This window comes from Quercus lobata, chromosome 10 (genome assembly GCF_001633185.2).
Source record: "Quercus lobata isolate SW786 chromosome 10, ValleyOak3.0 Primary Assembly, whole genome shotgun sequence".
NCBI lineage: Eukaryota > Viridiplantae > Streptophyta > Magnoliopsida > Fagales > Fagaceae > Quercus > Quercus lobata.
Genome location: NC_044913.1, coordinates 7794934 through 7819501, shown reverse-complemented (window position 1 = coordinate 7819501; position 24568 = coordinate 7794934). Strand labels below are relative to the sequence as shown.

The 24568-nt window shown below is 40.0% G+C and overlaps 2 protein-coding genes across 3 annotated transcripts; one reads left to right on the top strand and one right to left on the bottom strand.

Annotated features, from left to right (window-relative positions):
* Window positions 1–12506: 12506 nt before the first annotated feature.
* On the top strand, window positions 12507–16308 carry LOC115965679 (tropinone reductase homolog At5g06060-like). Of its 2 annotated transcripts, none has more exons than XM_031084964.1 (6): window positions 12507–12822; window positions 13487–13575; window positions 13662–13869; window positions 15020–15236; window positions 15343–15449; window positions 15979–16308. In XM_031084964.1, the coding sequence occupies exons 2-6, from the start codon at window positions 13502–13504 to the stop codon at window positions 16165–16167; spliced, it is 795 nt and encodes a 264-aa protein (XP_030940824.1). In that variant the 5' UTR covers window positions 12507–12822; window positions 13487–13501; the 3' UTR covers window positions 16168–16308. The 2 variants fall into 2 exon arrangements, with proteins under 2 accessions (XP_030940824.1, XP_030940823.1); XM_031084963.1 differs by having other exon boundaries at window positions 12637–12822; window positions 13449–13575.
* A 3919-nt stretch (window positions 16309–20227) lies between these two features.
* Window positions 20228–21416, bottom strand: LOC115964286. The gene is made up of 3 exons (XM_031083627.1): window positions 20980–21416; window positions 20725–20849; window positions 20228–20469 (listed from the first exon to the last, which is right to left on the bottom strand). Exons 1-3 carry the CDS (start codon window positions 21414–21416, stop codon window positions 20228–20230), a joined length of 804 nt encoding a protein of 267 aa, XP_030939487.1.
* Between the last annotated feature and the right edge of the window lie 3152 nt (window positions 21417–24568).

Below are 24568 nucleotides of genomic sequence, written 5' to 3'. Positions count from 1 at the left end.
GAGTGCTTGTTCCATTAGACACCTTCTTCAGCCTCTTGTGAGTTGGGACAACTAAGGTAGTACTGTTCAGGGGTCTTCTCCATATAAATGTAGTTAGGAGGTTTGTGGGATGTATTAAATGTGGTGGTAGCCACCATCCCTTCAATCATGTCAGGACTAATCCCCTCCTCGAAACTCTTTCTCTACAATATGACTTCCTTTGGTAACGTGCAATTGACGTGACCTTATTGTTCGAGCGGGTGACCTTCTTGGTGTAGTAATGGCCTCCTCGGCCATGGGTATGACACGTGGCACAAATACCTTATTTAAATTCTTGGACCCCACAACAATAAATACCAAATTATCCAAATCATGCTATGTAATAAAATAATATTATATTTAATTCTTTATAACGTAATTGGATAACATTTAACAATCAAAGAGAATTTAAAAAAAAAAAAAAAAAATAAATCGCATTAACCCAAAGTAGATTTTAAAGAATATAAAAAATTATCAACCTAAAGCAAAGATGCAAGAACAAAAAAAACCCACAAAAAGAGAGAGAGAGAGATAACTATTTTTTTTTTTTTTTTGTAAGGAAAAACTATGTATAGAATGGAAGAGATAGTAACAAATTTATAGTAAGATGATGTGAATAAGAAGAGACAAAAATAAAGGAAAATGAAGGGAAATAGGAAAAATGATATTAATGTAGAGGGTACTAGGGAGATGAAAAAGTAAGGGAATGAGAAAAGTTGGAAAAGTAGTGGGGAGATGAAAAAGTAAGAAAGAGAGAAAAATTGGAGAAGTGTAAATATTAAAAACAATTATAGGAAAATTGAAAAGAAAAAAAAATAATGACTTGGACATTGATATGGTTTAACTAGAGCATAACAACAACTAATACTACGCTTCAGCTTATATATATATATATTGATGATGTCGGAAATAATACCACCAGTGAGTCACACGTTCCTCGCACGATCGCCAACGGCACCTGCACAACAAAAGGGAATAACCTAGCAGAGAGTACCGGTGTGGTACCGGCCAAACACCCTCCGAAGGTCAAGTCAGTACTATTCTCACTACTCTAGAGTGCTAGAGAGGGTAAATTATGCGTACCCCAGTTTGTGAGGATGCTTGGGCTTTTATACTAGTAGAAGGTTGACCTCTTTACCTTGGAGTAGAAGTCCTTTCCTTATAGGAGTCCTTTTGAGCGTATTTTACGGGATCTTTTCCTTATGGGGATCCTTTAAATATTATCTAGCGTGGGAAGCAAGTAAACTTGTGCCCGGTCCGTCAGCTTCAATTTACCTCCGTCACCTTTGTTATGCCGTCAGCATTTGAGCCGTCAACCACGGAGTCAGCTGATCCTATGACCGTCAGCATAAGCACCGTCTGTTACGACCAAAGGAAATGTATTAAACCGTCGGTTTTATGTCCGTCACGGTTAGGCTCTCCTTTTATCCTCATCAGGAGTCTTCGTCACTCTTCAGGATGGCCAGTTTTATGTGCTCTTCCTACATTCCTCCGTCAGCCTGGAAACAATGCCGTCGGTATAGTTTTATCCCGTCACGCTTGTCCAGCTTGGACCGTCACTCTCACCTGACTAATTTTATCCTCATCACTTGCCCCCTACTCCATACCTCCGTCAGACTCTATACTGACGGGTTATGGAGTTGGTTTATAGGGATATCGTTCGCGTGGATCTTGTGCATTTAATGCCTTGGACAGGTGGCTTGCTCCTATTGGCTCTGCGTTCGACGAGACGTCGCCTCGTCTTCCGCGCCATTTTTTTTGTATATAAGCAGCGCTTCCCCTCATTTTTCACTATTTCATTCTTGCTGATCTTATGGAGAGAAAGACCGTCGCCCTTCTTCGTCAGCCTTACTTCCGTCGGCTTATCTGTTGCTGCCTTTTAGAGTCGCCCAGAAGGCCTCCATACTGGTAAGTTTTCATTTCCTCTTTCCCTTTTTTATTTTGCCTCATTGGTACAGTCGTCAGCCTAGGTACTTAGCTTAAACCCGTCACTTGTAGGTAGTCAGATGTCAAGTAACGCGTCTTGTGAGGAGTCGTCAGTCCGCGAAGGAGCGGGCTACGACGAAACCTTTGGTTCTGGAGATGAGTCAGACTTCTCCCTTCCGTCAGAGAGAGGGTCGTCAGCCCAATCTCCTGACGACGATAAGAGTTTTGCCGAGGGAGATGAGTATGAGGGAAGAGGGGATGGAAACGACGGGGATGGAGTGGATGTTGACGGAGATGATAGTGACGGGGATGAGAGTTCCAGTGAAGGAACCTCCGAGGGTCCTGGAGATAGCCGTCCCTTCATCCTTCCTGAGGATTGGGCCGTCAACAAATTTTCGCCTGGGATGAGTGGTAAAGTTTTTAGGGAGTTACGGGTCCGTTACCAAATCCCAGACCACATCCCCCTCCGTCTCCCTACAGAGGATGAGAGGTGTTATTCCGGAAGGACAGCTGACGTTGGCATGTATGATGCCATGTTTGCTGCGGGTCTGAGGTTACCGTTGACGGCCCTACACCGTCAACTTGCTGACTTCCTTGGAATATCCGTCACCCAGATCGCCCCAAACGCCTGGAGGACTTTTATAGGAGCTGAAATCCTTTGGGGCAGTCTTAGTGGAGGACACCGTCAGCTCACATTAGGGGAATTCTTTTATTGTTATAGGCCTCACCATATCGCCTCGTCTAAGGGGACGTATCATTTTAATGCCCGGGAGAAAGGGCTAAGGCTAGTGTCTGATATGCCAGACTCCAATAGGAACTGGAAGAGTCGATATTTTTTCGTTGAGGGGACGGATTGGGTTTGCCGTCAGGAGGAGTGGGCGACGATGCCCTGTGGTTACTTTGACAACACCTGGGCCTTCGTCAGGGATTCAGGTTAATCCCGTCACCTATGAGGCTTGTGTGTTTTTTGGGGCGACGCTAACAATACTTTATTTCTTTCAGCATATACCCGTCCGTGCATAACCGACGAGCAGGAGGGGTTCATCCAACGGATTCTGGAAATTCCTTTGGAAGAACGTAAGTGCAGGGATTTGATCACCCTTGACACTCTTCACTTATATTGTGGGGGTCCAGATTCGTCAGCGGAAGCTAGAAGGTTGGAAGAGTTTGCACACCGACGTAAGTAAGCTTTTATTTATCCCGTCAGTTTTATTCCTCCGTCATTTGCCCCAACGGTGTTCTTTGTGTTGTAGAAATGGACTCTGCGAAGCAAAGGATAAGGGCTGCCGCAGCTCGTCAGAAGGAGGAGAGAAAAAACAAGGAGGCAGCAGGGGAGGCCTCGTCAACTCCAAAGGTCGTCGCCAAGGTGACGAAGAGGAAGCCTGACGGTGATGACAGCCGTCCTTCAAAGAAATCTGCCGTCACTCCTAGGGACGAACCACTGAAGGAGAAGTCCCTTCTCAAACCCGGTCATGGTGCGGGCAAGGGGGTGATGACCTCCGCCGGTCCCGTCAGCGAGGGCCCCTGCCGTCTCCTGACTCACAAGGATTATGCCGTCGGGGAGGTTGGGTCCCTGATAAAACCGACGGATATTGAACCTTGTGACCAGGTGGGGACGGAGGAATTAGGGGCGTCAGCCCTTTTTGACCTTACCAGGGTATGTTCACTAAAATTTTGTTTAGAGAAGCTTTGCTTTGCTTTGGTATACTTTTCAACTGACGGACATGTTTTCTTAGGCCTTGGTGCGTGTCAAGGCTCTTCAAGATCGTTGTGCTGCGAAGGAGGGGGTCGTCACTCGAGTTCGCAATCATAATACCAACCTGATGAACCAGCAAGGCCAGTACAAGGAGGCCGTCCGTATCCTCAACAAGGAGCTGCAGGAAGTTAAGGAGAAGCTGATGGAAGTCAGTAGTCAGAATGATAAGCTCCAGGAAGAGGTGACGGCTCTAGGTGAAAAGCTGCAGACGGCGGGGGCTGACGCGATTAAAGATTTCAAAGTGTCGCAGCCCTTCTTTGACTCGTGTGGTGAATATTACGGCACCGGCTTTGAAGATTGCCTTCAGCAAGTTGCGTCGGCCTACCCGGAGTTGGATTTATCCGGGATCACTATGGATGACGGAGACAACATCTCCCGTCAGCCTACTCCGAGGCGTGACGATAGTGTGGTCCTAGCCCAGCCTGCTGCCAATCCTGCTGCTTCTGACTCTCCTGTCGTGACTGTGGATGTTGAAGACCATCGAACTGACGGCAAGGATGCTGACGTTCCTGCCCCTTAGCTTTTATTTTGTAAAAATAGTTGTTTTGGAGAACAATTGTAATTTTAAACAATTTTTAAGTGCTCCCTTTGCTTCCTTCTGGCATTTGTTTGTGTTCTTGCTGTGCTTAAATTCCGTTGCTTTTATATTCCTTTGTCGAAGGTGGTCTTAGACGAAATTTTGGTAATTATTCCCGTCTACTTGGATCGCGTCAGCTATTTTGAACTGTTGGAAGCCCCTGTTAGCATGATGTCGCGCCTAGGCTCCAAGCTCCGTCGGCTTGGTGACCGTTGGTTTACAGCTCTCGCTTTTGGTTTCTGTTTTCAGGTCGTCAGTCTCTTAAATCCGTCGCTTTAATGACTCATTATTGTATGTCTTGGTTTGAGGACTCCGTCCATATGACGATTGCTTCATCTTTTGGACCATCGGCTTTTTAGATTTTCCGGACCGTCGACCTTAGCCTTAAATGTCTTTTGACATTCTTTTTGGTCCGTCAGCTTATTAAGCCTTGGTGTATTTAACACCTTCACTAGTCCTTAGTTTTTTAGGACTCCGTCCATATGATGATTGTTTCATCTTTTAGACCGTCGGCCTTAGCCTTAAATGTCTTTTGACATTCTTTTTGGTCCGTCAGCTTTTTAGGTTTTCCAGACCGTCGGCCTTAGCCTTAAATGTCTTTTGACATTCTTTTTGGTCCGTCAGCTTTTTAGGTTTTCCAGACCGTCGGCCTTAGCCTTAAATGTCTTTTGACATTCTTTTTGGTCCGTCAGCTTTTTAAGCCTTGGTGTATTTAACACCGTTATTAGTCCTTAGTTTTTTAGGACTCTGTCCGTACGATGATTGTTTCATCTTTTGGACCGTCGGCCTTAGCCTTGAATGTCTTTTGACATCTTTTTGGTCCGTATGTTATGGACTTAGCGGTTTTGGCCACGAGTTTAGTAGACCGTAGAAAAAATACACTTCAGTAATTTCTGAAAGACTCCTCTTATTACCACATATTCGAATAAAAGTAATTAAAACCAAATCCTGCCCCTTGGGCTAAAAAGAAGAATTGTTGCAAAAAAGATTAAAGTAAATGATAGTTCTGAGGAGTGAGACTAAATCTTGCTGGAATGTAAAATAAAATAAGAGAAAATTGAACTTCGCGCTGTCGCTCCTACTGGTAGTATTTTCGTAGGTGCTCGGTGTTCCACGGGTGCGGCAGTTTCTTTCCTTCCAACGTCTCTAGATGGTACGTGCCTTTCCTCTGCCACGACGTGACTCTGTAGGGTCCTTCCCAATTGGGGCCGAGTTTCCCTTGGGTAGGGTCCCTAGCGGTGCCCATGACCTTTCTAAGAACAAGGTCTCCAACCTGGAAGTCCCTGTGTCGAACCCGGGAGTTGTAATGTTTAGCCATACGGTCCTGGTACCGAGCGAGCCTTTGTTCTGCTATTGTCCTGATCTCGTCTATCAGGTCCAGCTGTAGTCGCATAGCCTCGTCATTCTTGTTTTCGTCGTGGTTCTGCACCCTGTAGCTTGTGAGCCCCACTTCTGCTGGAATAACCGCTTCGCCTCCATACGTCAGTCGGAATGGTGTTTCTCCTGTGGGTGTCCTTGCTGTCGTCCTGTAAGCCCATAATATGCTTGGCAATTCATCGGGCCATATACCCTTTGCCCCCTCGAGCCGAGTCTTGATAATCTTGAGCAAGGATCGGTTTGTTACTTCGACTTGTCCATTAGCTTGAGGGTGGGCGGGGGAGGAATAGTGGTTCTTTATTCCTAGTTGTGAGCAGAAATCTCGAAAGGGGTCGTTGTCGAATTGCCGTCCGTTGTCCGAGACGAAGACTCTAGGAATGCCAAACCTGCATATGATACATCTCCAAACAAAGCTTCGTACGTTTTTCTCCGTGATTGTGGCCAATGCTTCAGCTTCCACCCATTTTGTGAAATAGTCGATGCCTACCGCCAGGAACTTTAGCTGTCGTGCTGCTGTAGGGAAGGGTCCCATGATATCTAAGCCCCACTGTGCGAACGGCCATGGGGCCGTCATTGGGGTCAGCTCTTCGGTTGGTTGCCTAATAATGTTGCTGAACCTTTGGCACTTGTCGCAGGCCCTGACATAGGCTTCGGCGTCCTTCTGCATAGTGGGCCAATAGTACCCTGCTCGCACAAGCTTGTGTACCAACGATCTGGTCCCTGAGTGGTTTCCGCAGATTCCTTCATGCACCTCTCTCATGACATAGTCTGCCTCTTCCACACCCAAGCATCTTAGATATGGTCGGGAGAAACCTCTTTTGTAAAGGACATCTTTTATCAGGACGAACCTCGCTGCCTGGACCTTAAGTCTTCTTGCGGCTTCCTTTTCGTCTGGTAAGACCCCGTCCCTCAAGTATGAAACTAACGGCGTCGTCCAGCTTCTGTCGGAGCATATTTCCTGCATGTTGCTGAGGTCTATTAGCGGAGAAAGCTGTATGAAGGAGAGTACATTACCAGGGATGACCATTTGTTCTGCTAAGGCGGCTTTCGCTAGGCGATCGGCCCGCTCGTTTTCTTCTCTAGGGATTTGGACAACTTTAACTTCTAGGTCATCCACTCTCGCTTTTACTTCACCAAGGTACTTCTTCATCTTTTCGCCCTTGCACTCATAGTCTCCATTGATTTGGTTAGTGACGACCTGTGAATCGCAGTAGATGACTACCCTCGCGGCTCCTGCCGCTTTGGCGAGGTCAAGCCCTGCTATCAGAGCCTCATACTCTGATTCATTGTTGGTGGCAGGGAAGTCGAGACGGACCATACATTCGATGGCGTCCCCTTCGGGCGATAATAGCACAATGCCGGCCCCTGCGGCTTGCCTATTGGATGACCCGTCCGTATATATACTCCATTGAGGGGATTCTGCTGCCCCCTTGTCTTCATCATGAGTGAACTCAGCTATAAAGTCGGCGACGACCTGTCCCTTGATGGCAGTCCGTGGGCGGTACTGAATATCAAATTCGCTCAGTTCTATAGCCCATAATGCCAATCGTCCCGCGGCCTCGGGACTGCTCATTGCTCGCCTTAAAGGCTTATCAGTCAAAACGTTCACCGTATGGGCTTGGAAGTACGGTTTGAGCTTGCGGGCTGCCGTGATCAATGCAAGGGCAAGTTTTTCCATGGGCGGGTATCTTTCTTCGGCCCCATGAAGCGCTCGGCTTGCGTAGTACACGGGCTTTTGTACTTTCACCTCTTCTCTGATCAGGGCCGCGCTAACTGCCGCGGGGGAGACGGCTAGATAGAGAAAAAGCTCCTCTCCTGGCTGCGACGGGCTTAGTAATGGTGGGGAGGAAAGGTAAACCTTCAGTTCTTCGAACGCTTGCTGGCATTCGTCAGTCCACTCGAAGGATTTCTTCAATGTTCGGAAGAAGGGTAAACACTTGTCCGTAGCCCTAGACACGAACCTGTTTAGTGCCGCTATCTTTCTGTTGAGGCTTTGTACCTCCTTCACATTTCTTGGTGGTGCCATATCCAGGATGGCCTGGATCTTGTCCGGATTTGCTTCAATGCCCCTCTGAGACACCATGAATCCTAAGAATTTTCCTGCCGTTACTCCAAAGGCACACTTTCCTGGATTGAGCTTCATATTGTAGGAGCGAAGTGTGTCGAATGTTTCTTTGAGATCTCCTAGATGATCTTCCTCCCTTCGGCTTTTCACCAACATGTCGTCCACATAGACTTGGACATTCCTCCCAATCTGCTGCGCGAACATTTTGTTCATGAGTCTCTGGTATGTTGCGCCTGCGTTCTTTAGGCCGAAGGGCATCACCTTGTAACAGAAGAGGCCTTGGCTGGTTACGAACGACGTTTTCTCTTGGTCGGCTTCATGCATTCGGATTTGGTTGTACCCCGAGAAGGCGTCCATGAAGCTCAGCAGCTGGTGTCGAGCCGTGGAGTCTACTAGGATATCGACCCTCGGGAGGGGGTAGCTATCCTTGGGGCAGGCCTTATTGAGATTGGTGAAGTCCACGCACATCCGCCATTTCCCGCTTGCCTTCTTGATCATCACCACATTCGCTAACCAGTCGGGATAGTATACTTCTCTAATAAAACTTGCTTCTCGTAACTTTCTGACTTCTTCTGCTATGGCTCGGTCTCGCTCGGGGGCAAACACTCTCTTCTTCTGTCTGATAGGTGGAAAGGCGGGCGATACGTTCAACCTATGCACCATGACTGAAGGATCTATTCCCGGCATATCTTCATGATCCCACGCGAATACGTCCCGATTGCGTCTGAGGAAGGTTATGAGCTCCTGACGGATCGTGGTGTTAGCGAGCGTTCCAATTTTGGTCGTTCGACTAGGATTGGAACTGTCAAGGGGTATCTCTTCCAACTTCTCGACCGGCTCTGTTACCGTCCGGCACTCTTCTATGCTTAAAGCCTGAACCTGATCCTCCATTTCCATCATGGCTATGTAGCATTTGCGCGCGGCCATCTGACTCCCGCGCAGTTCGCCTACTCCGTAATCAGTTGGGAACTTTATCATTAGGTGGTAGGTGGAAGTTACTGCCTTCCATGAGTTGAGCGTGGGTCGCCCGAGGATAGCGTTGTAGGCTGATGAGCAATCGACTACCAAGAACGTCACGTCCCTGGCTATCTGTTGAGGGTAATCGCCTATGATGACGGATAATGTGACTGCGCCCAATGGGAATACCCGGCTCCCGCCGAAGCCAACAAGCGGGGCGTTCGTTGGGATCAATCGCTCCCTGTCGATCCTCATCTGCTGGAACGCCGTGTAGTACAAAATATCTGCTGAACTGCCATTGTCGACCAGCACCCGGTGCATGTTGTAGTCTCCCACGCGCAGGCTGACGACGAGCGCATCGTCATGCGGATGGTGAAGGCGTTGCGCGTCTTCTTCTGAGAATCTGATTACGGGACCTTCTCTTCTCGCCATCTTCGGCACAACTCCCGTCAGCTGAACATTTTGTACCATCCGAAGATAAGTCTTGCGGGCTTTTTTGGACGACCCGGCGGCGGCCATTCCTCCTATGATCATCCTTATATCTCCAATCGGAGGCCTTGGTCGCTCATTGTCCCGGCGGGGGTGTTGGTCTTGTGCGGGGGAACCCGCTTTCTCCTTGCTGACGAACTTCTGCAGCTTTCCTTGTCGGATAAGGGCTTCGATTTGCTGCTTCAAGTCGTAGCAATCGGCCGTGTCGTGACCATGGTCACGGTGGAAGCGGCAATACTTCTCTCTGGACCTTTTGTTGGGATCACTCTTCAGCTTTCCCGGAAACGTCAGGGCCCCTTCGTCCTTAATCTGCATTAGGACTTGGTCTATCGGAGCGGTTAACGGGGTGAAATTTGTGAACCTTCCGCTCATGGGTTTTGGACGTCTCTCTTCTCTTCGGTCTCCCATCCTGCCTTTCTTCCGCCCCTGGTCCCGTCGGGGTTCCTCCTGTCTCTCTCTTTTCCTAGGTCTATCTTCACGGGCTAACAGCGCGTCTTCAGCGTTCATGTACTTGGTGGCCCTGTAAAGTACCTCCGACATGGTCTTTGGGTCGTTTTTGTATAGGGAGAACAAAAACTTGCCTCCCTTAAGCCCATTTGTGAATGCTGCTACCAGTATTTTGTCGTCGGCTTCGTCAATCGAGAGCGCTTCCTTGTTGAAGCGTGATATGTAGGCTCTTAACGTCTCCTCCTCTCGCTGCTTGATATTCATTAAACAAGCCGTAGACTTCTTATACCGATGTCCCCCAATAAAATGCGTAGTGAACTGAGCGCTTAGCTCCTTGAAGGTGCTGATGGAGTTGGGTGCTAGCCGGCTGAACCAAATCCGTGCTGCGCCCTTTAGGGTTGTAGGAAAGGCCCTGCACATGATTGCGTCTGCCACTCCCTGAAGGTGCATCAGGGTCTTGAAGGTCTCTAGGTGATCCAGAGGGTCTTTGACTCCGTCGTAAATATCCATATTTGGCATGCGGAACTTACTCGGCAGGGGGAAGGAGTTGACGGTTGTCGTAAATGGCGAGTCAGTCCGGTTGACAAGGTCGTCAAGATCACTGGATACTCGCCCCTTGAGAGCGTTCATCATCACTTCCATCTGTTCCTTTATCGCCTGCATCTCAGCGCTGACGGGTGGTGGAGCCGTATCTGTCAGGGAAGGGATGTTAGTGTCCCGTCGCCTTGATCTGCTCGGGGCGTTGCTCTCCTGTGGTCCTTCGTGAGTCCTCCTTTCAGCGCTGGTTCCTTCTTGGTCCGCTCCTTCGTTATTGGCCGCCACATTTTTCTGGCGCAGCTGCTCTTCTAGGTCGTGGTTTTGCTTGGTGAGGCGCTCCACGGCTGTGGCGAGTGTCCTGACCTGTCGCTCAAGAGCAGTCATAGGGGTTTCTTCTTCTTGAACGTCGTTGATGGTCGCCATTGAACGAGTGAGTACCATGTAACTCTTGTGTGTAGGAAGCGAGAATGCGCTACAACGTTTCCCACAGACGGCGCCAACTGATGATGTCGGAAATAATACCACCAGTGAGTCACACGTTCCTCGCACGATCGCCAATGGCACCTGCACAACAAAAGGGAATAACCTAGCAGAGAGTACCGGTGTGGTACCGGCCAAACACCCTCCGAAGGTCAAGTTAGAACTATTCTCACTACTCTAGAGTGCTAGAGAGGGTAAATTATGCGTACCTTAGTTTGTGAGGATGCTTGGGTTTTTATACTAGTAGAAGGTTGACCTCTTTACCTTGGAGTAGAAGTCCTTTCCTTATAGGAGTCCTTTTGAGCGTATTTTACGGGATCTTTTCCTTATGGGGATCCTTTAAATATTATCTAGCGTGGGAAGCAAGTAAACTTGTGCCCGGTCCGTCAGCTTCAATTTACCTCCGTCACCTTTGTTATGCCGTCAGCATTTGAGCCGTCAACCACAGAGTCAGCTGATCCTATGACCGTCAGCATAAGCACCGTCTGTTACGACCAAAGGAAATGTATTAAACCGTCGGTTTTATGTCCGTCACGGTTAGGCTCTCCTTTTATCCTCATCAGGAGTCTCCGTCACTCTTCAGGATGGCTAGTTTTATGTGCTCTTCCTACATTCCTCCGTCAGCCTGGAAACAATGCCGTCGGTATAGTTTTATCCCGTCACGCTTGTCCAGCTTGGACCGTCACTCTCACCTGACTAATTTTATCCTCATCATATATATATATATATATATATAGATTGGAATCCCCATTAGTAATAAACATAAATAGTTTAGCCGATAATCATATGATCCGCTGACTCTCTGGTCGGAAAACAAAGTTACTATCATATATATATATATATATATATATCTGTTCTCTCCCCCACAATCCCACAGACTTTTACCTTTATGTGGCTTAGAGCATCCCCATCAGCTCGTGCATAAATTTTTCCATTTTACACATCTAAAACCTACTTTTTCTATTTTACACACTTATTTTACACATCGACGCCTCCGGTGGTGATGGCGAGAACGAGAAACAAGATCGACGCCTCCAAAGGCAAGCGGTGGCGATGGCAATGGCGAGAGACATTCAACCCCATTCAACCTGAAACCACTAATCAAGCCCATTCAACTTGAAAACCACTGATCAAGCCCATTCAACCCGAAAACAACGAGAAACAAAGGAATAAAGTGCGATCGGCAGCGGTGGCGATTGGCAGAAGCTAGAGGAAGAAAGATTGATGAGAGGAAGAAAGATGGATGAGCTAAGAGAAAGAGAGAGTTGTGCGCCTGAGAGAGAGAGGGAGCTGAGAGTCAGTTACAGAGAGGAGAGAGAAAAAATTGTTAAAAAATTATATACACATGCTACAGTGCCCGTGCAAATATGCATGGGTACTATAGCAACTTGCATTTATATACAAGTTTACACCCACTGATGTGGGTGTTTTTTTGCTCAGATTGTGTAAAATTTGTTACTTTTTCTATTTTTGTAAAGTTATCCACAAGCTGATGTGGGTGCTTTTAGTTTGCACGATAGCCTAGCAACAAAGGAACTCCAAACAAGAAGGAAAATCATCATAGATGATGGTTGACCTCTCTATGTGGGGAAGCCTAAAAAACAATCTGTTAGGTCTAGACCCCTAGTAAAAACAATTTTAAGACTGTTAATATATTAATTATGTAAATCTTTGGTTAATCTAGCAATTATCAATATTATGCACAACAAAAACATAAATACATATAATATATGATAACTCAGGAAAACCTATGAATCAAACTATTTCACAGTAAAAATGTGGAGGCATTTAACTTTATCAATCACTTTTCAAAAAAATCAACAGCAAGTTATTTATTTCATATTCTATTTTATTTAAATAATTATTTTTATTTTTTTAAACTATTATCTTCGGAGAGAGAATTAAAATAATGAAATATAAAGCCATAGTAACCATGTATATACATAATTATTATAGCAAAAATGGATTTTTGCACAACTTTACATTGGTTGATGTAAGAAAATTTTGAGGTTAATTGGTTGGGTAAAATGTGGAGCTTTTTCTATTTTACAAAGGGAGAGAGAGAGGCCTTGGTGCATGTAGGTGATAGAAGTAGGCTTGTTTTTCTTTCGCCTATATAAATCGGTCACCCCACAGCATATCAGTGTGGAAATTGTAAGTTAATTTAGAGAAGTGCCTAGTGAAGTTTTCCAGGTATCAATTTTTTTATTTATTTAAAATTTATGGAAAACTCTTTTGGTTTCTTTATTTCGATGCAGTAAGTAAGATCAATTAAAGCATATTTGAGATAGACAATCTCCTTCTTGTGTGTAAAATTTATGGTTATATTTGACGAGGCAATTTAAATACATACTTAAAGCTTGAAGCTCAATTTCTTTGAGATTTTAAATGTTTGAAGCTTTTTTTTTTATTTTGATAAGGAAGCTTCTTATTTTGTAGGCTAAAATTTTATTTGTACTTTTAAAATATAGCACATGTTCTATTTCGTCTTTGAATTAAAATATTTTATTTTCATCATGAAAATTTAAAATGTTCTATTCTTTGTTATTCTTGTCAAAATATATATTCTATTGACAAAAAATTTGATGAAAGTGGATGAAAGGATGAAATATTGAGATGTCGTTTTAAAATTTTCAGAGATGAGGATAAAACTTCTTAAATTATAGACAAAAATAGAGTATCTACTAATAATACCATATATATTGGATGGAAGAATATATATATATATATATACACACACTCAAAACTTGCTTTGGCTTCCTTCTTTCATGATTTATTTATTTATTTTTATTCTTCTCTAAATGTCATCATTGAATCAGTTGGTTTCTTTGCTTATTATTTCCGTTGGAGAGGGAAGAGTGTTTGGAAAGCAATGGGTTTGGCAGATAACAGATGGTCACTTAAGGGAATGAGCGCTCTTGTAACTGGTGGAACCAAAGGAATCGGGTTCTTCTCTCTCTCTCTCTCCATGTTCCACTTCAAAGGCTCTGAATTAAATAGTCAAGTATCAAAATCTTTTTGATTTTGTTCAGGTATGCTATTGTGGAGGAGCTGGCCAAACTAGGCGCAAGAGTACATACTTGTTCTCGAAATGAAGCTGAGCTTAATGGATGCTTAAAGGCTTGGGAAGATAAAGGGTTTCTGGTTTCTGGTTCAGTCTGTGATGTATCGTCTAAAGCCCAAAGAGAGAAGCTAATGGAGTCTGTCTCCTCTGTATTTAATGGAATGCTTTACATCCTAGTGAGTTGTCCCTCATCCATGTAGCTTTGGAGACCTATTCTCTTCATTAGTGTTTTTCAGCTTTTTTATTTTTATTTTGAGAGAATCACTGAAGGTATAGGTTTAAAACACACACACCCTGTGTGCAATAAACTTATTATTGTTGTTATTATCATTATTAAGTACTATATCATGTTAGTAATAACATAAGGACAAAACCTTAAGTAATATAATTTATTTTTGTAATTAAATTTGACTATGCATTAAACAATGAACCATATAGTCAAGTTTAATTGTCCACGAAAAAGATAATATTATTTTTACTGCATTAATTGGTCAATGCATTCATATTGTTGATTTTTTTTTTTTTTTTTGGGGAATGCCATTGTTGAATTTAATTAAGAAACTTAAGTTGCAACACTTAAGAAACTGTATCTAAGTTTCACCCAACATAATAGTGAATTTGATTAACTTGATCATGTTGGTTTTATGCTTAAAAATAACAAGGCGATAATGATATGATTTATTTTCTATACATTCTCTAAACTCTACACTCCCTATGCCAGATAATCCTTTTTGGGTAAATTACTTTCCAAACTTTAAGTTTTGGGTATCTCTTATTTAAACCTTAAACTTTTAAATGTTTCATTTCAACTTCAAGTTTGAAATAAATTATATTTAAACTTGCTAGTCATGTGATGTTTAATAGCGTTTACAAAGAAAATGTGATAGAAGGTTTAACTGAAATGTTTTTAGAAATTTTAAGGTTCAAATGAAACTTTTGAAAGTTTAATGTTTAAATGAAATATACCAAAACCTCTAAGGTTTAAAAAGTAATTTAGAATTTGATTTTTTCATTTTACCCAATATTTTTGTTCATCTGATTTTCACAATGATTCTTATCATGAGAGATCGTTTGTCATATATATAAATTTATTTTATTTTATTTTATTTGGATTGTATAAATTATTTTTAAGTTTTATTATTTGAAGTACAATTTTACTATTGCCTAACTTATTTTCTAAGCACAATAAATCGATGAAAATAAATGCTTCCGAACAAGCACTCGAGTACTCCATTTCATCTCTTCTATATTATTGAGTGTTATAAGATATCCCAATTCTCTACTGAATTTGTAATTGAAATACCGTGCTTCAATTTCTTGATTTAGGTGAATAATGTTGGGACCGCTATATGGAAACCAGCTATTGAGTACACAGCTGAAGAATTCTCTATTATTTTCGGAACCAACTTTGAATCTGCTTACCACCTTTCCCAACTTGCACACCCCCTTTTGAAGGCGTCTGGAGCAGGAAGCGTTGTGTTTATATCCTCTGTTGCTGGGGTGGTTTCAGTAAAAAATTTGTCTGTTTATTCTGCAACTAAAGGTATGCAAAAGAAAGCTGAAGAGAAAAAAGTGAAAAATCATCTTACAGGTATCTGATATTCATTCATTCATTATTATGATCGGTTTTCTCACTTTATATTTTTCAGGAGCAATTAATCAGCTCACAAAGAATTTGGCATGTGAATGGGCAAAAGACAATATCAGAACCAATTCTGTGGCGCCGTGGTACATCAAAACACCTCTAGTGGTCAATGTAAATTTCTTTTGCCTCAATCACTTCGCTTTGTAGCTGGCACTTACGTCTCTAACCAAAAGGTCCAAAACAAGCAATTTGTCTGGTGTTAACTGATTAGTCCTCTCACCACTGGTCACATATTGTCATATTGCAGTTTTAACTTTTTCTGCTTTAATTATTCCATGATCGATACAGTACTACATTACTTGTATTTTTTTTGAGATAAAATTATATAAGTGGCCCCTCTCAATTATGTGATGTGATTTCCTTCTATAGTGTTTTTTTTTTTGGTGAAAATTTCCTTCTATAGTTATGAAATTATGCAGTGCATCCATTAATGTATTATACCCTCCTTTCGTGTAAGTGACGGCGCATCGCACTTTACTTGAGATGACGGTGTAATACATAGTATACGGAATAATTTCCCCGACGACTGGTAGTTTAGCATCTGTCATGTGTGGGACTTGTGAGATCCCACCTATGGAACACACTTTTATATGATCCACATTCTCCTTTTGGCAACTTATTATGTCTTCTTTCTTCTCAGGCGCTCGAAGATACAGAATATATGGAAGAGGTCATTTCTCGCACTCCTTTGAAGCGCATAGGAGAAGCAGAGGAGGTCTCATCTTTGGTAGCATTCCTGTGCATGCCAGCATCATCGTATATTACTGGCCAGATTATTTGCGTTGATGGTGGAATGACTGTCAACGGCTTTAACCCAAGTCGTGACTGAAGGGCAACGATTTTATGCCATATATATATATATATTCCGCAAATGTGTTTTGTTTAGCACAAACGGGGAATGTATGGGACAACGTATATGAGCTCATACTTGATGTTGAGTGCAATAATAGGGGTGAGATGATTTAAATCCCATGTTGAGTGCAATAATAATAATAATAATAATAAACTAGAGAGAAAATTTAATTAAATTTCAAATTGGAATTTAATTATAGTCTAATTTTGTACCATGTGTCTCATCTAATTTAAATTTTAGAATTTTGTGCCAAGTGAATCAATTTAGTGTAAAAATTGAATTTCAATTAGAGAGCTTAATTTTGCGTCATGTGTCTTATTTAATCTAAATTTTTAAATTTTTGTGTCAAATTAGTTAATTTAGTGTAGTAAATGAGGAGTTCAATATAATAAACCATAAAAAATATAATCATATAACTAAAAAAAAAATTCAAATTTATAAGTCATATATATATATATATATATATATTAATAGGTAAAACTTAGAGAAACTTGAATTAGAATTTGAAATTATAATCCAAATTTGTGCCATGAGTGTAAATTTATGTAGGAACTACTTCTTAATTATCAATTTAAGCTTGTGCCATGTGTTTCCTTAAGTTTTTTTAATTTTTGTGTTAAGTGAGTTAATGAGTGCAAAATACTAAGAATCTAATATTAATAAACTATAAAATAAAAAATAAAAAAACAATCACATATACTCAATAAAAATCACATGTTTCTCAAAAAATAAAATAAAATAAAAATTACTACATAACAAAAATTACCACACGTTCTATCTTATTAAAAATTAGAAGAAAAAAATGATCATAAATAATATTATATCTAGGTAAGAATTTTAATATGTTAATAATTATGTTTACTTTAAAAAAATAATTTGACTAATTATCTATATTTTATGATAAAACTTATGTTTAATTTTAAATGTATCTATATGTATGCATGAATGCATGTGTTACATGCTTTAAAAAAAATTAATTTGACTAATTATTTATATTTTTATAATAAAAATTTTGTTTAATTTTAAATACATCTATGCATTTGCATGGAGTTATATGCTAGTTGATGTTGAAAACATCAGGAAGTTGTTGGGTGTACATATGTAAGTGAAATTCTACATTGATCAGTAATGATGAGAAGAATGAGTAGTTAATATAATATAGTTGAACTTATACCAATTGAGCTTAGGCCTTTTGAATTAAGCGTGTCTCTATATTAATATGTCACCCCAAGGTAAAATTGTTAATTTCCAAGGATTTGTTAAACTTTGGTTGTTGTTTGATTTTTTTTTTCTTTTTATGAAAATTACAATTCTCGTGAATATCTAGTGTCCAATAAATAACGAAAATGAAACAATTCCTACAAACATCTTAATTACAATGAATTTTGGAAAAGTGAATATCTCACTTGTAGAAACATTAGCAATGGACTAATCATTCAGGTCGAGCTACAATTTTGATTCCAAAAATGCCTAACCAAGAATCTGTTTTATACTTCAATTTTATATAAACTGTAACTTTCCCACCATACCCATAAAGTTTATACAAAACAAATGTAGCATTTCTCTCATCCAGAATATTCATATAGTAAGTATATCCTCTAAAATCAAGTAACCAATTGAGAAAATCTTCTTTATAAAAACAACCATTAAAAGTTACAGTCCTTTATATTCATAAGGCCTATAATCACTCTAATAAGAGGAAACATGCTTACCAATAACTTATCTATGAGTTTTGTCTCCACGACAGTTATCCCTATTATTTTCATACTTATGGTTTCTATTATTTTGAATGGTTCCAACAATACCATCCTAGCAAGAATATTTGTGAGTGCTACATCACATAATACTTGTTAAGTGTCATGTTGAAATTTGTAAGGATTATAATTTTATGTATTAGCAAATTTGAGTTCAAAACACACTTTACATGTGTTTGAGTCTTAGGCTTGGTCGTCTCAATCGGATCGACCAGGATTCTTGAGACAAGAGCCCCCCTTAAATAGTGGATGATAAAACTTACAATAGAACACATTATGAGTAAAATGGGAGAAAAGAGTCTATCCTCCTTCCTACAAATGCTTTTCTGTGCCATCAAGACCTGGATTGCCTTTGCTTTTTGTTGTTCTCATCAGTATAGCGAACAACATATTATTTTCTTTTTTAAGAACCTTATCCAGAAAAGGTCCAGTGAGTTTCTCAAAGTCCATGTTAGGTGTCATGTTGAAATTTTTAAGGGTCACATTTTTATGTATTAACATATTTGAGTTCAAAACACATTTTACATGTATTTGAGTCTTAGTTTTTAGTGTGTTCAAGAAGTACAACAAGTGGTTAACAAGTGGTATTATTGAAGACACAAAATTGCTTAACAAGTGGTCACGACACCTGGCTCAATACCTATTGATCTATTGAGAATAAATGATTCTTGATACCTATCTTGACACCTCTCGATCTATCGAACTTTAGGAAAATTGAACAGTAATTTTCTGTTTCAACCCATGATGACTTGGCCTTTTTGTGATTTGTGTATTAGAGTTCCAAAATATATAAAAGACATATTTTATGGTTGTTGATGTCATAGAGATAGAGAGACACACGCATAAAAGTTGCTGCGACGTTTATGCACCTAGATTTTTGTACCAAGTTGCTACTAGTTCATCAAAGTCATGATTTGAAGAACATTGTAATTCTACAACTATCAAAGAGGTTGTTGTGCTATTAGTCACAAATAGGAGATTTGTGCAAAGGAGAAATTTGTTACAAGAAGTAGTCCAATTGGGGATTAGAGCTGAGCTTCATTATAGATCAGTAGGTTCTACTGTAAGTAGGTACTTCAGGTTATGGTAAGATTCATTGTACTTGTAATCTCTATTCTTGTGAGTTGATTTTTCGGAAGTGATGACCAAAAATTCACTAGTAGGGTTTTGCCCGCGAGAATTTTCCTTATCGTAATCAAATCGCCATGTCAAACTTATTTTCTGTTGCACTTAATTTAGTCTGGTTATTTGATTATGCCTTAATTGGATTTGTTGGACTAATATGTTAATCAACTTGGGTAATTGGTTGATTAAAGTCAATCCATAACCCAATAAAATTGAAGGAATATGTCCCTTGTAAGGACTCTTTTGTGATTATCTTCACCGAAATTGCTACCGTTGGTATGTTAACCACCAAACTGGGGTAAGGATAAGACTTTGATATCAATTGATGCATGGCAAAAACCATAAGAAGCAATAAATGTCTATTTCAAGAAAATAACGTTGAATCCATGAAAGTTTCTTGAATTCACAAGGATAAATAATCTAGAATCCACTAGAGAAAAAGAGAAACTAAGTCTATATTTTTATTAATTTGAAAATTGAACTTAAAATTTGTTTTTAGGATTATAGGCCAATTTAAAGACTTCGTAAAACTTGACTGTCAAGAGAATATATTCTAAAACAGATTCTAATTGATATCCTACTATAATTGGATTCTAATTTAGTCAGAGAAGCTTTAGATGGACCATTAAATCAAGAAAATAAATACCCCAACCCTAAATTTCTGAAAATTACACAAAAAAATCAATAAATAACGAAAGTCTTATGGTAGATTTTCTTTGTCACTAGACTCACTACAATGTTTGCTACAACTAGTATTTTCCACTTCTTCGAATGAGTTACATTTATAGTGGTATATATTGCATGTAGAATTAGAACACCGACACCAATATAATAAGTCAAACCTATCAGGAATTTGTGGCACTGAGAAAAACAAACGAACTAGGCATCATGGTCATTTCAGATAATGACCAAGGGTAGCTCCAGGATTTTTGTCTAGGGGGGTCAATTATAAACATAAATTATATAAAATCTAAAGCAAAAGAGACTTGAATATATCAAAATCACCAAAAAAAAAAAAAAAACATGAAATTCTACAATTGTCTTCTACAAGATTTCATATTTTGAAACCGTTGCATGATAGATTCATTATCAATCCTATAAGCCATATCTTTTTCAATGTACACAATCAAACAATCATTCATCCATTGATCCCCCATTCAATTGAGTAGTTCATTCTTGATATATTTCATTGCTGAAAAACTCCTTTCCACTGTTTCAGTCGCAACAAGAACGATCAAAACTAACTTCACAAGCAAATATACTAATGGAAATATAACATTCTTATTTGTCTCCACCATCTTTCTAGCAAGGTCCTCAATTCCTTTAAGCTCCAAAAACTCATCATTGGAGCGTATATCAACAATGTAAGTTTGAAGTTGATTATCAAGTGCTAATTCATCTGTCTCAGAAAAATCAAATGGATAGAACTTTGCAAGACATGTCAATTTTTTTTTTTTTTTTTTTTTTTTAATATCAAAAGCCAAAAACGAATCACTTGGATTCAAGCAAGCCATACAAAGTAGCAACTCAGTAGTCGCCTCTGGAAAACGATTGCTAAGCTCTTGAAGTTGCAGATCTATGACTTTAAAGAATAGATCAACACGATAGTGATGTAAATTTGTAATTTGTGGGGCGTTGCATCAGGGTCTCTCACCAACTACAAATATTTCATCCATGTTCAAGATAGGATTATCATGCTTGCTACAAAATGAGGATACTTCAATCAATAGAGCTTCCCATTCATCGTCTCTCATCATCTGCAATTGTTGCTTAGACACTCTGACAAGTGTCATAGCATTTACAATATCTTGATTTTTCTTTTGCAATGCTATTAATAACTCATTTGTGATCCCCCAAAATATTTTTCATCAAGTGTAAAGCAAAGGAGAATTCAAAAAATAGAATTAACCTTAAAATAGATTGAGCTTCAACTCTTTGCTCAAAGAATAGGCTATCCTTTTGAATAATCTCAAGTAAATCAACTGTGGAAGAGAACATCAAAATCAAGTTGAGGATTGTCCTATAATGTGATCCCCAATGTCTATCACCAGCATGTTTAAGACTTGTCTCTTGGTTTAAATCTTGCCCACTTTCAAGTTCACCCAAGTTTAATGCTTTTGTAATTTTGGCAAGTTGTGCATTTCGTAAAAATTCTCGTTTTTTACAAGAGGCTCCAACAATAGTTACTATTTTACTAACAAAGCTAAAAAATTCAGCAATATCAGTATGCTTGTTAGCAACAGCTACAAAAGTCAACTGAAGTTGATGAGCAAAGCAATAGACATAAAATGCTAATTTATTCTCCTTCAGAATTAATGTTTTAAGACCATTGAATTCACCTTGCATGTTACTGGCCCCATCATAATCTTGCCCCACATAGTCTTGATAAACTCAATGCATATTTAAAGAATAAAAATTTAATTGCAGCTTTTAGAGACAAAACGGAGGTTACATGTACAATACCTAAGAGTAAATATTTAAGAATCAGTATCCTCGGACCAATCCAATAACATTATTCCTTAATAAACTTCTGTTATCTTTCTCTTTTTAGCATCAAAACCTATTTTTCTATTATCTAATTCACAAGAGCCCAGTTTTCCAACTAATTCTCTACAAATTTATTGTTTTAGGCTGTTTTGGGCTTAAGTCCATATACCCGTTGGGTTAGAAGTCTAAATCAGGTCCTTACACTTATCACATAAGATTTATTGTAAAAAAATTGTGAACGTAGCATTACTATTATTTTTGTTGAATTTAAATTCTTGTGATTCACAGATCATGTTGTTTAACATTTTTACTAGGGTGGTCAAAATAAATTATAGTATATAATAAATTTTTTTTTTGTGTGTGTGTGTATATATATACATTTTTTAATTAATTTAAACTAATTATATATATATATTTCTTTGCTAAATTTTAAAAAAAAAAAAAAATTTGACAAGTGAGGGTGGTCATGTAACCACCCTCAAATTCAAGTGGAGCCGCCATTGCATGCATAGAGGATGCCGACTAGGTTTATGGTAATAGATTCACTTGTTAAGCCGAACGTGGAAAGTTGATAAGGAAAATTTTCACACAAGCATTCGCATCTGGAACGATAGATGCCATATGTAAACATCTTTTAGCATTAAGGTATTAAAAGTGGGCAACATCTGGTCTTGTAAAAATTGTAAAAAAATTTGGCATTATGCTACAGTGCCATCGTAAATGTATGATGGCATTGTAGCATTATTTTAAAACAAAATAATATTTTTTTTATTCCCATGTATTTAATGTATTTGCCACTTTCTCTCTCTTCATTTTCTCTATTTCTCATCTCTCTCTCTCCACAACGTTCTGGCCTCTCTCTCGGATTTTTTTAAAAACTAACTACAAAACCCAAACAATATCATTAGTTAGCAAACGTTTCAAACTAATTTCGTTTATAACAATTCGAACTCAGTGGACTCGATTTAGGAAAAACTGATGTGGAGAAAACATGGAAATTGAGTTCAACGAACTCGGTTTCCATGTACAGAAATCGAGTTCATTGAACTTGGTTTCCATGTACAGAAACCGAGTTCAATGAACTCAATTTCCATGTATGGAAAACGAGTTCATTGAACTCGGCAGATGGTCCTTCATTGAACTCGGAAGATGGAAGTCTAGTGCCATCTAATGTTTGGCTGCATCTGCAGAAGATGGACCTTATCAGATCGTCTTCTTATCAGATTGTACTCATCAGATCGTGCTCAGAGATCTTGTTGTTGGCAAATCAATTTCTTGTGGGTACATGATCATGGAAAACGAGTTCAATGAACTCGTTTTCCATACATGGAAATCGAGTTCATTGAACTCGGTTTCTGTACATGGAAACCGAGTTCAATGAACTCGATTTCTGTACATGGAAACCGAGTTCGTTGAACTTGATTTCCATGTTTTCTCCACATCAGTTTTTCCTAAATCGAGTCCACTGAGCTCAAATTGTTATAAACGAAATTAGTTTGAAACGTTTGCTAACTAATGATATTGTTTGGGTTTTGTAGTTAGTTTTTTTAAAAAAATCCCTCTCTCTCATCACATCTCTGTCCTGGCCTCTCTCTCTCTCACGGTGGCTTATATTGATCGGTGTTTAAGCTGTGAAGTTCCATTGGGTACCATTGTTCAGCGTGGGTCTGGTGGCGTGGTCCTCTGATGGCGCTCGACCTCGCCTCCAATGATGGGCTGTGATTTTTCTGGCGTGGGTCCGGTGGTGGGTTGTGGTGTGTGGGTGGTCTGGGTACCATTGTCTGGCGTGGGTCTGGTGGAGGCGTCGATTTGGTGGTGCCGTGGGTTTGGTGGTTCGGCGGCATGGTCTGGCAACAGCATGTGATTTTTCTGCTGTGGGTCCGGTGGTGGGTTGTGGTGTGTGGGTGGTTTGAGGGGCTATGGATTACTATGGTTTTGGGTGTTGTGGCTGTGATGGGCTGTGATTTTGAATCTCCATTCTCTTCCTTAAATTCCTTAACTTTCCAACCTATAATTCAATGTTGTTTTCTTCAACCATAGGATTCAAGGTATTTTTTTTTCTTTAGTTTGTATTTTTTTGTTAGAAATATTTAGAATAAACAATGAAACTTTTGTGGATTCATTTGAGAGATCTGATTATCATGTGTTGGATGTGTATGTAGTTCTATTTTTAATTTAGGTTTTTGGTTTCGGTGGGATTTTGGTGGGCAGTGGGTAGTGGTGGCGTGGTGGGCACGGTGGTGATTGGGTTGTTGAGGGAGGGACATAGAGGCAGGGACAGAAATGAGAGAAGGGAGAGATACGGAATTTGCTTATTATTTTATTGTATAATTTATATTATTTTAATATATTGTACTGTAAAATAAAAGTTGGGATGTTGAATGTATTGTAAAATGGTATGGTATAAATGATAAAGTAGGTTTTGAGATGGTAAAATATAATAATTTGAAGATTTCGGATGCAAATACTCTTAAGAGCATTCTTATCAACCATTCTAAAAAATTTAACACTTATCATCTCAAAACCCAATTTTATAATATATAACACACTACTTTACAATACAACTTATATTAAAATTTCTATTTTTTTTTTACCATTTCATTTAAATATTGTTTCTTTATTATTTTTCCTCTCTCTCCTTTGTCTCTCTCTTTCTTAACCTGATTATTTTCAACACCACCGACCACCACATCCACCCACCCACCCACCCATACCACATCCACCCACCATCACCGCCACCAGCCACCAGCCAGATCCACCGCCAACACAAACAACAGCAGAGGAAAAAAAAAAAAAAAAAACCTCCACATCCACCCACCACACCCATCGTCGGACCAAACCACGGCCAAATCGAATCGCCACCCACCACATCCACCCACCCATCACCACCAACCACAGCAAGAAAAAAAAGGAAAAAAAAACCCACAAACCACGGCCAAATCTGTTCCGACCAATCAGTTCGATCCACCCTTCGATTCACCCTTCGATCCACGCTCCAAACCAAAAACCCA

What these genes read in the sequence shown, in the direction of transcription:
- LOC115965679 (XM_031084964.1), top strand. Translation starts at nt 13,502, where the DNA reads ATGGGTTTGGCAGATAACAGATGGTCACTTAAGGGAATGAGCGCTCTT. An exon ending in ATGGAATGCTTTACATCCTA is followed by an intron (nt 13,870 to 15,019) that starts GTGAGTTGTCCC and finishes TTCTTGATTTAG; the next exon opens with GTGAATAATGTTGGGACCGC. An exon ending in TGTTTATTCTGCAACTAAAG is followed by an intron (nt 15,237 to 15,342) that starts GTATGCAAAAGA and finishes TATATTTTTCAG; the next exon opens with GAGCAATTAATCAGCTCACA.
- LOC115964286 (XM_031083627.1), bottom strand. Translation starts at nt 21,416, where the DNA reads ATGCAAGGTGAATTCAATGGTCTTAAAACATTAATTCTGAAGGAGAAT. An exon ending in GAAGCTCAATCTATTTTAAG is followed by an intron (nt 20,850 to 20,979) that starts GTTAATTCTATT and finishes GACACTTGTCAG; the next exon opens with AGTGTCTAAGCAACAATTGC. An exon ending in GGATGAAATATTTGTAGTTG is followed by an intron (nt 20,470 to 20,724) that starts GTGAGAGACCCT and finishes TTTCTGAGACAG; the next exon opens with ATGAATTAGCACTTGATAAT.